Source organism: Musa acuminata, chromosome BXJ1-9 (genome assembly GCF_036884655.1).
Source record: "Musa acuminata AAA Group cultivar baxijiao chromosome BXJ1-9, Cavendish_Baxijiao_AAA, whole genome shotgun sequence".
In the NCBI taxonomy this organism is placed as follows: domain Eukaryota; kingdom Viridiplantae; phylum Streptophyta; class Magnoliopsida; order Zingiberales; family Musaceae; genus Musa; species Musa acuminata.
Window position 1 is genome coordinate 42947493 of NC_088335.1, and position 11247 is coordinate 42958739.

Sequence of the window (11247 nt, forward strand, 5' to 3'; positions counted from 1 at the left end):
CCGCTCTCTTACTGTAACCACTTACACGTGATATGCACGTGATCGTGAAGCGTCGACCACCTCCCCATCCCGGTGCGACCGTAGTCTTTAAAATGATCAATTTGAATGGGTTAGACCAAGTCAATCCAACACCACATGATCTAAGACATGCACAATACACCTCTTTCTACGTGTATCTATTTAGAGATGGATGGATGGATGGATGGATAGATGCACACACTTGATTGTTGAGACCTTTGAATGGGTTGCGCTAAGTAGAGGTTCCAATATTAATCCGAATCCACTGTGCATTGGTCTAATCCAATCTAAATCTAATGAGGTCAATTTTGACCCAATTTGACTGAACATAATTTTCAATAGGCCGGTCTCCCCTCTATGAAAACTTATCGACCGGCCTCGACAGATGCACAGTGACTTCCAATTGTCCTCTTGCATCCCCGTGGACTAATACAAGAACTCGTCGCTGAACCACTCCTATCAAACAGCAGAATTGATTAATTCCTGCATTCTGGTAGTGTTGGTGAGAATACAAATTCAAAGATGCTAAGAATATGATACTTGTCAGCAAATAAACCTGTTTAATCCACAAAACTTTCAAAAATATTGCAACAAACATTCAACATGAATCCATGAAAATAACAATAACAATTTGGTGAAGGAGATTAATATGCAAATACAACAATCTTAATCTACCAACTACACTGGTGACCATATATTCAATCCAAAAAGTTAACACCTACGAAAGCCAGCATGAAAAAAGGGGATTTTGTAAGACAACCATTGGATCTGTCAATCTGTTGGTAAAATACAAATGTTGACAGCAAAGTTAAATCCAGCAGAAAATGTATTCATCTTCGGATGGCCTCTGAAGAAACTGAAGGAGAAAAACAAAAGAGAGGTGACTACACTTCCACAGAGCAAATAAGTAATGTTTTATCGTATAGTGGACTTGAAGCATTAACCTAGTCAGTCATTTGCTGCCAGTACATCCGGCAAGGGAAGGTTTTCCAGCTTTCTTATAACTAGCTTCTTTTGAGGGGGATGATCTTTAAGGGATTGATCAGCATCCGCATCCACAACTATTGAGTCATCTTCGTCAAAATCTCCTTTAAGAACACCAAGAGCAATTTCATTCTCCACCATCTGCTGGATTACCCTCTTCACTGGTCTGGCACCAAAGTTAGGGTCAAAACCAAGGTTCCCAAGAAGCTCAACTGCTGCTGGTGTATAATGAAGGTAGATGTTCTTTTGTTTAAGCCTGTCTTTCAAATGCCCCAACTGCATCAACAGAGTAACAAGCTCATGAGATAACAGGCCATTACACCAAATGAGAGATTCACCATAGAATAAGCTCAATTTTGCAAAGCTATACAGAGTGACATAGTTAAATACTGGGTGTGGTAGCACATCCAGGATCAAGAAAAAAAATTACGTTACGAAGTGATTACCGTGCCTATCAACCAAAGAGCAATGACAATAAAAGATACAGCAAAGGATCAATTAGCAATTCAACATAAATGGCAGCATATCAGTAACACCTAACACAAATAAGTTAATGAACACGGTAAATTACATGTCATACATGTTAAATGAAAGGATATATAGCATGCAATAGATGTTGCTGCTTCTAAACCATAAAATCATAAGGGCATACCTGCATCTCAACAATACGATTGATCTGTCTATTATCCAGAGGCTGGAATACAATATACTCATCAATCCGGTTCATAAATTCCGGGCGAAACGTTTGTCTGGCCAACTCAAGAACCTGCTTCTTCATTAGTTCATACACAGCATCCTTGGTATCATGTGTGTTTTGCAGAGTATCAAGGATGAAGTGTGAGCCAATATTTGATGTCATTATAACAACAGTATTTGTAAAACTGACAGTCCTTCCCTGTGAATCAGTAATTCTTCCATCATCCAGCAGCTGCAACAGAATATTGAAGACATCATGGTGTGCCTTTTCAATTTCATCAAAAAGAACTACAGCATAAGGCCTTCGTCGGACAACTTCGGTTAGCTGGCCCCCTTCCTCGTAACCAACATAACCTGGTGGTGCACCAACCAGTCGGGAAACTGCATGCTTTTCCATGTATTCACTCATATCTATCCTTACAAGTGCATTCTCTGTGTTGAAAAGGTAGCCTGCCAAAGCTTTTGCAAGCTCAGTTTTACCAACACCAGTGGGACCCATAAACATGAAACTCGCTATAGGCCGATTTGGATCTGATAATCCTGCCCTAGAACGTCGGATTGCATCAGCCACTGATCTGACAGCAATATCCTGACCCACCACTCTCTTATGCAGTACGTCTTCCAAATGGACCAGTTTGTCCCTCTCTGACTGCTGAAGATTTGAGATAGGTATACCAGTCCACTTACTAACAATTTCAGCAATATCAAGGTCTGTGACCTCTTCCCGAAGCATTGACTTTCCTGACTGCCGGAATTCAGCAAGCTTCTGCTCAGCCTCTTGAAGCTGTCTTTGTAGAGATATAAGTGTACCATACTTCAGTTCAGCAGCACGGTTCAAATCATATTCACGTTCAGCAGCTTCCATTTCCAAATTAACTCTATCAATCTACAGTAACATCAAAGAATTAGAATGATAACCGATCATTGATTCTGTAAGTTCTACAACTTTTTCCTGGCCAAAAGGACCTTACCTCCTCTTTAATTGAACGAATTTTGGTCATGAGGGATTTTTCCTGCTCCCACTGTTCTGTTAGTTCTTTCTGTTTTTGTTTTAGTGATGTTAAATCTGCTTCCAGCTTGCTTAGTCGTTCTTTAGATGCTTTATCAGTGTCATTTTTCAAGGAAAGCTTCTCCATTTCTAACTTCAGCACTGCTCTATCTACCTCGTCCAACTCAGTGGGCTTTGATGTTATCTCCATTTTCAGCTTTGCAGCTGCTTCATCAATAAGATCGATGGCTACAAGCACCGACAAGATATGTTAAAGATCATCCATATAAAATTTGCTATAACCAAAATATTATGTTTCATCACAATGTGCAAAGTATCAGCATACCTTTGTCGGGCAGAAAACGTTCAGTGATGTACCGATCAGATAGAACTGCAGCTGCAATAAGAGAACTGTCGGATATCTTTACACCATGATGCAATTCATAGCGTTCGCGAAGTCCACGAAGTATTGATATTGTGTCTTCTACGGATGGCTGACCACAATAAACCTGCTGAAACCTACGTTCCAAAGCAGGGTCCTTTTCAATGTACTTTCTGTATTCATTCAAGGTAGTTGCACCAATACAACGAAGTTCTCCTCGGCCTAACATAGGTTTCAGCAAGTTACCAGCATCCATTGCCCCACCAGTTGCTCCTGCATTGTACAATACGACAAAGGACCAACAAATCAGAGGACGGTGTTCCATGTTTGTCATGCAATGATTTTTATTTTGGATATTTTGGCATAATGGTTTAGTGGATTCTACACTTCCATAATGCATATGCCATGAGAAGGGTCAAATATAAAATCCAATACTAGGGTGAGATTGCATATATCGGCTTACACAAAAATTCTACTTAAAATAACATATTAGTCAAACCAAATAACTACCAAAGTTCCAAGTATAAAGCTAGAAATGACCAAAATCAAGATACTTGGAAGAACTACAGAACATTTAAACAGTAAAAATATTAGCAATCTAATTAGCTTGCACCTGCGCCTGACTCTTTTCTACTAATCAGGCATCAACTTGTACATACAGTTGTAGACATATGGTTATACCCAGTACACAGTAGAGCAAAGAAAAGTTAAGATAACTAAGAATGATACATATATGTCAGTTTGTCAGGTGAAAATTCCATCAGTAGAGTACAGAGTGGCAAAGCAAAATAAATCATATGCCACTTTCTCTAACACCTCAAATGCCATATAGTGAAAAAAATAGCCTGTCACCAAAAACCAACAACCTTCATCTAAAACAATTTCAGCAGTGATTGATTAATTATCAATGTACTAACATATAGAGTATTGTTCACAAAATTTTGCTCCTAGCCCTCCTACACAAAATTTCCTATATTAATAGTCATGGAGACAACTTCAAACATTTGTGAAAACCTTCTATTATAAGTCTAGTAACCGACCATAACCAGGAATATGAATGACAAAATGTACCCTAGGCCTAAAAAACCATGTTCAACAAAAACATATCTGATCCTGCATAACTTTAACTAACAGAGAAAAGACCTTCATAGGAAAATCTACGCTGTTGGAAGAAGCATATACTATAAAAAAAAAATCCTAAAATAATATGTTGGTCTCCATGGATCCTTTCCCATTTTTATACATTAGTCATATTTGTGTTACTTCAAAATCTAATGCTAGTTTTACTGAATGCAACCCCAGTTTTTTCAAGCTCTCAGACCAGCTGCAGAAGCTTCAACAGTTCACTAGAAGTTGCTTAACAGAGTAAAATATCAAAAATGTTTAGGAAGCAAGGTAATTCAGGAATTATTATGATAGGTCCAAAAAAACAAATTGTTTTGTTCAGTTAACCTCTACCAGGAATAATTTATTGAGACCAAATCAAAAGTTTCCAAAAATGATTTATAATGTTAAAAGTCCTCCAATATATTCATCAAACTTAATACAAGTCAATAATGATTAGTGTTGCTTACTCCTTGAGAGTTACCAAATAAATCTACTGAGAAATTACATATCTCTTTAAGAGATGCTGCTCCACAAATCCAAGTTTGGATTGTTCCAGACTGCACTTAGTTTCAAAAAGAAAGCATGATTTTTTTTTGTGATTTTGACTGCAGACTAGAGTTATTCATTCAGAGAAAAAAAAAGTTGTGAATATCAACATGATTTTCAGCATATAATTGCTTGTTTTTCAAAAAAAAAAAAAGAAGAAGGGGAACATTTGAAACTGCATTATGATCGTTGGACATGAAAAATGAGTACAAACCTGCACCAACTACAGTATGTATCTCATCAATGAACAAAATGATCTGTCCATTGGAAGCAGAGACTTCTTTTAGAACAGCCTTCAATCTTTCCTCGAAGTCACCACGAAATTTAGCCCCCGCAACCAAGGATCCCATATCCAAAGAGATCAGCTGTCGAAGAGAATGGAGATCAATAAGAGGAATTGCACACATCAGTCGATATATATTGTACCTAAACAATTATGTTAAATAAGAATATAAGAGAATGGAAAATATTCTGGAAATTGTCATGTCTTGTGTTTACTGAGTTGACCATCAAGACCAATTAGAAGAACGAATATACTTTCCTACTCATCAAATACACCTTAATTCCTATTTAATAGGCTAAGAATAACAAGCCATGGGCATTTCTTAAATATCATAGGGATATTGACATACTAACAAATTCAAGCACCAGTGCTTGTATATCAAGTCACTGATGGTTATTCATCATGGACATGTATAAGGACTTCAAAGCGAACGGGAACAACAAAGGACCCAAACAAAAAACATTTAATCATTTAAACATGTCGAATATAGAAATTATAACATTTACCTGTGACCAGTAAATTATTCCGGACGAAAAAACTGTGAATAACAAATGATAATGTACACAGATTAGATGAGGGTTTCAGCTCTGCTCTCTGTCAAAGGCCAGCAGCAGAAAGCTCCTACCTGAATGCTTAAGGCCCTGAAGCTTCAATTTTTGAAGATTTGAGTGTCTGTGTCCAGGATGAATAAAACCTTGATGTCACTGAACAAAGAAAAGAAAGGATTTTCCCAAAACGATGTATCCATGTGTTATCATTTGCTGGAACTGGTAACTGTTAATAAAGTTTTCATCCCACAAAAGGCCCAGACTTGGCAGACTGGATGGAAGGCCAGCTCAACTCCCCAGTACTAAGGTGCAAATACGATCAAACCAAATGCTTCGAGCCCGAGCTCGGCATAGCCAAGTCCGTTTGATATCAGATTTTAATCACATAGTTATTGCATAACAGCTTGGACACTATTGAGAATGGCCAAGCATGATGACTAGTTGCAATGATCCACAACATTCTCAAACTAGTTGGTAGCGAAGTGGATGTTGCCACCAGGGTGGTGGCACCAGAATCCTTTGCCTTCCTCCACAAACCCTCAATCAAAGGATGGTAAAAATAGGTTACCTGCACCACATACCACATCACTTGCCAAATGATATCCTTTCTCTCTTGGCCAAAATAACCCACGATTTGCCCCTTAAGCAAGGCCTCAAACCCTCCACCCTCCTCCTCAAAATGTTCGTGGTCAATGAGGCAATGTTGCACTTCACTGTCAACATCATGAAGCAGAGGCAAGGAGAGAACAACTAGCCTCAATCGTATAACCTTGTCATCACAACAGTCGTTCTGGTCACTTGGGATACGGTTAGTGGAGGCTGTGGCATTTGTTTGAGACAAAAGATTCATCACCAAATTTATACAATATGATGCACCACTATGATCCTTCCTCTATATCTACCCATAACAGGACTGCCTATCTCAACCATCATCTCTACCGAGAAGATGAAATGATTGAATGGGTGATAATCTCTCATGAACAATAGCAGAGACGCGGTGGAAACGGCTGGAGATGTAGTGGTTGTCAAATATATCAAAAGTGGAGCAGTAATGGCAGTACACAAGGAGGCAGCAGTCAATGACGGTGCACAATGCTAGTGAAGGAGAAATGAAGGAGTGCATGTAACATCAATCATTGTGCTTATTTGAAATTTGGGTAAACAAACTTAGCCGAGCACACTTGAGTTGGCTCAGTCGATGCTTGAAAACAAGGATGGCTCAGCCTTCACCTATGGCTTCATTCAATGGGCCTGAGCTAGATTGAATATTATAACACAGCTCATAATGTATCATGCTAGAAAGGTATCGACATACAAGTATACCAGACATGCCAATATATGGCGAAGGCAATTTTTGACTAGTGACATTTGGAAGTCATAACCAGCATATGGGCATGCTAACTAGCATAACAAGGCAATCTTTTGCCATACCTTTCTTACATTGCCATGCTAGAGAGGCATATTACATTTGTCATACCCTCATACCATGAGATGTCTACACTTTCTGTAAAGTGTAATAATGCTAGAAAACAGTAGTATTAGAACAATACATGATATTACTGCAGTGACAATTATTGTTATGGCCAGAAAGGCAGAAACAACATAATATCTCCACGAAATTATCAATGAAGTGCAGATGCCATAGTTGACCACATGAAAATTTAATACTACTCAGAAAAACTAAGAAAGAATGAAGATCTAACAAAAACTCTACGATTACCTTCCTATCCAGTAAAGGTTCAGGAACATCCCCTCGTATAATTCGCTGGGCTAATCTGCAAGGGAGAAGAATCCAAATGGTTAGATCCCATGAAATTATTGTTTCATATCCCTCTGATGACAGTCCTTATAAACGAGTTAAAATTTTAGCACAGTAAGATCTGTGAGATTATCATGTGGTGTCTTGGTGTCTAATAAAGTTAGCTGATATATTTCTGCCAAATACAAAGAAAAAAAAGTACAGGAGCTATACCCTTCAGCAATAGCAGTTTTCCCAACACCAGGCTCACCAATAATTACAGGATTATTTTTTGTTCTCCTAGATAAAATCTGGATACAACGCCGTATTTCGTCATCACGGCCTATAACTGGGTCCAGTTTACCACGCCTGGCAAGTTCTGTCAAGTCACTGCCATACTTCTCTAGCGCCTGATACTTCCCTTCAGGATCTACAGACAAGAACAGTACCTCATAAATCTATGAGTTGGTGATCAAGTAATGGTGGAAAAAGGGGAGTTTTACACAAGATCAATCACCGCTAACAAAAGAAGCAAAAAGTATATCATAGTGAAGAAGACAGCATCTACCACTGAGGAATTACTATTGCAGTTTCTCGGGGATGATAACTTTTATTTGGGAAAACTGTGTTTCATAGGCATGCCTTTCTGCTTTCATATGCATACAATAAATTTCAGTGCAGGTTCACCACCATTTTATTCATCCTGGCAAGTTAAGTGTTATTTTATCGACGTTAGTTTTTTTTTTTAACCCTCAAATGCAGCACATATGCAAGTGCAGTTTTTTCCCACAAGGAGTTTTTTCCTACTAGAACAGAAAGTGTTACATAATGTCAAGTTTAATCAACCAACAGAGGAGCAACTGCCCATATTAATATATGCAGCAGAAAATAAAACAACCTTAGATAAATAAGCATAAACCCAGAAAACTATTAGAGTCAGACATCATACTCTGATCAGTGACTCTTTGATTTCCTCGAACCGCTAATATAGCATTCCTCAGCTCTGTCTCATTGAGTTGAAGATTCTTGAATAATTGTTGACCAAACCTTTTGTCTGCACAAAATGCCAGGACAAGGTGCTCAACTGAAAGAAATTCATCACCAAACTCCTTTTTAAACTTCTTGGCGTTGTCAAATAGAGTTATTAAATTTTGTCCCAAGATGGGCCCACTTGTATCACCAACAATCTGCCAAGATAACAAGGTTTATCAGCTTTCTGTTGATCAAAGGTGCTAACTGAAAAAACCAAACAGTGAGAATCCAAAACACCTTGGGTTGCTGTGAGATAAACTCTTCTGTTGCTCGCAGCACAGAACTGTTGTCAATTCCAGATTTGGTGAAAATTCTTCGAGCCAAACCATCTTTCTGCTCCAGAAGGGCTTTCATCAAATGCTCAGTTTCTACTACCTGCTGCTTGTACTGTCGTGCTGCATCTACTGCACCAATAATTCCATCCCATGCCATCTCTGTGGACCCTGCTTGGCTGATCTGGGAGAACATGATTGATGGCAGAACTATGTTATTTTCAGGTGCCATTAGATGAGCCATTGCTCAAGAAATTCACAACATACAATTAAATCCTAAGGGGGAAAAAAGATGTTTCACTAGCTCAACATGTAGTAAGAAATTTAGCAACCCGAAATAGTAAAATCCAAATCATATAAGAGATGTCTTGTGCAACAGCAACCAAATACATACAGCACCGAGTAAACTAGCTAAACAAAAATAGACAAAAAAACAGCTATAACCAGAAATGATTGACATAAATAATGTAACCACAATAATTCCTAAATTTACTCAGTACATGTACAGAGATAATTCTGAACTTCAGTTACGAAAACAAACTTAGGAAACCAAAGTTTTCAAATTAAGTATGACTATGACTGATCCTTAGTAATACTAACAGAAAAAATAAGTATATAATTAAGTTGAATGAATAAAAGGTTACCGATATATTGAATTGATTATTCAACAAGTGGTGAGATTAATGAAATTAGTAAAAACCAGATGGTTAAAACAGATAGAAGTGTCAAGAATTTTGTCTGATCGCTGGATACTTTTTAAATTAAAAGAAAATTTTTATAAAATAATTGTTAGACCAACGATTATTTATGGATCTCAACTGGTTAAGAATCACCATATACAGAAAATGTATAGCTGAGATAACAACAGGGATGTGTGTAGTTAATAGAAAAAGGTAGATAAGAATATTTTCATTCGTGTACAATTAAATATAACTTCAATAAAGGAGAATACGAGAGAGAATTGTTTAAGACAGTAGAAGCCAAACTAAGGAGACGTATAAATAGTAGAATTAAAAGAGATACAAGTAATGTTAATGATGCAGTGAGTGGTAGAGGTAGACATAATACTTTTTCTATAAACTATAAAAAAAATTTAAATATTCTTGATTTAACTAAAAATATTATTTTTTTATATAACTCAATGGTAGCAAAAGATCCGAATAGCCGATTCCATCTTTCAATATACCGCACATTAACATGCATATATGCATGTCTGCTTCAATGGTCGTTTAGTTGAACCTCCAACTCAAGATTGTAAAATAAACAGGATAATCTACATTCTGATACATTAATGATGTCTAATGCTTCAATAGCGCTTCAAATACACCAGCTTTTGTCGTTATAAAAACACTAAAATCATCGACAAGCTCGTCCCAAATACAATATGACAAGGAAAACAGATACACAAACAGCACAATCAATCCGACAAACATACAAATTCCATGGAAAAGTAGCTAAAATTACAAATGAGAAGCGAGAGAGTACTTCTTGGGAGGAGCCGCCAAGGTTATACTGAAGAGGGGTGGCGGAGCGGAAGTGGCGGCAGGTGAATCCCTTGCCCAGGAACCCGACGGAGCCCGCAACCCCGATCGCATCGCGGCCTCCGACGAGCGGCGCGGATGGGACGCCGGAGAGGCGGGCGGAAGGGCCGGGGAGCGGCGGTGAGTGAGAGGATAGGACGCGGGGGGAGGAGCGGCGGTTGTGCGCCGCCGCGCGGGCGGACCTTGCGAGCCTCGCGGTGACCGACCGACCCAACATTGGGAGGAGCTCTTCCTGGCTTTTGGGTGTGGATTGAAATTGAGAGCAGTAGGCAGAGGACAGAAGGCGGGCAGTGGTTTTCTTGGTTTAGGGTGGAAACCGTGGACGTGTACGGAGAAAACCGTAGAAGCGTTTAGAATGTTCTCGAAAGAACGAACGCGAACCCTGTCGACGGACCGACTGCGTGTTTTGTTAAAGGGGCCAATTCATAGTCCGACAATCTTGACGAAGGGTTTCTACTATTATTCAATAAATGTTCATATTTTGGCACCTAAATAAATGGTGGTGTATTATATCAATTTATCAAAGGAGTTTGAAATCTCATAAAATAATTTTTTGTTAAATAATTTATCAAAAAAACTCAGAGTGTTGATTTTTACCGAATGAAGCTCTCATAATTATTTTTATTAAAAAAAAAATTTAATAATATCTTTGAATCGAATTCTTTTAAATCATAATCACGAGTCGATTTGGTTTAATCTAGGCATCACGTGACCTACTTCGAATTAAGTTAAGTCCGACCATAACAGACTGAGTCGATATTATTAAATTTATAAATAATTTATAATCCGAGTGTAATTAATGCATTCTTATCAAACTAATCTAAGCTTCTTCAAACTACTAAATGATCATAACAAAATGTAATGTGTGTAACTAATATTATTAAATTGATAATTGAGTATAATTTATTAATTTTTTACCAAATTTATTCAAACTTCATCAAAACTATAAGGATGAGATAATAATATATTTAGTATTTTTTAATTTAAAATGATTATAAAAAATTTTAGATTAAACATATGATTGAGTATAACTTGAGTTTAACTCTTTGAATCTTTATTAAATCTATCCAAATTTTCTTAACATTACTAAGATGAGATGTTTAATATGTTTA

At 37.7% G+C, this 11247-nt stretch overlaps 1 protein-coding gene across 2 annotated transcripts; it reads right to left on the minus strand.

The window, feature by feature from the left end:
* Window positions 1-751: 751 nt before the first annotated feature.
* Window positions 752-10461, minus strand: LOC103998678 (chaperone protein ClpB3, mitochondrial). Of its 2 annotated transcripts, XM_009420219.3 has the most exons (11): window positions 10080-10461; window positions 8560-8778; window positions 8240-8477; window positions 7525-7720; window positions 7273-7327; window positions 4936-5086; window positions 3033-3341; window positions 2670-2935; window positions 1655-2584; window positions 963-1278; window positions 752-874 (listed from the first exon to the last, which is right to left on the minus strand). In XM_009420219.3, the coding sequence occupies exons 1-10, from the start codon at window positions 10350-10352 to the stop codon at window positions 967-969; spliced, it is 2949 nt and encodes a 982-aa protein (XP_009418494.2). In that variant the 5' UTR covers window positions 10353-10461; the 3' UTR covers window positions 752-874; window positions 963-966. The 2 variants fall into 2 exon arrangements, with proteins under 2 accessions (XP_009418494.2, XP_009418492.2); XM_009420217.3 differs by having other exon boundaries at window positions 752-1278; window positions 10080-10460.
* Window positions 10462-11247: the final 786 nt, after the last annotated feature.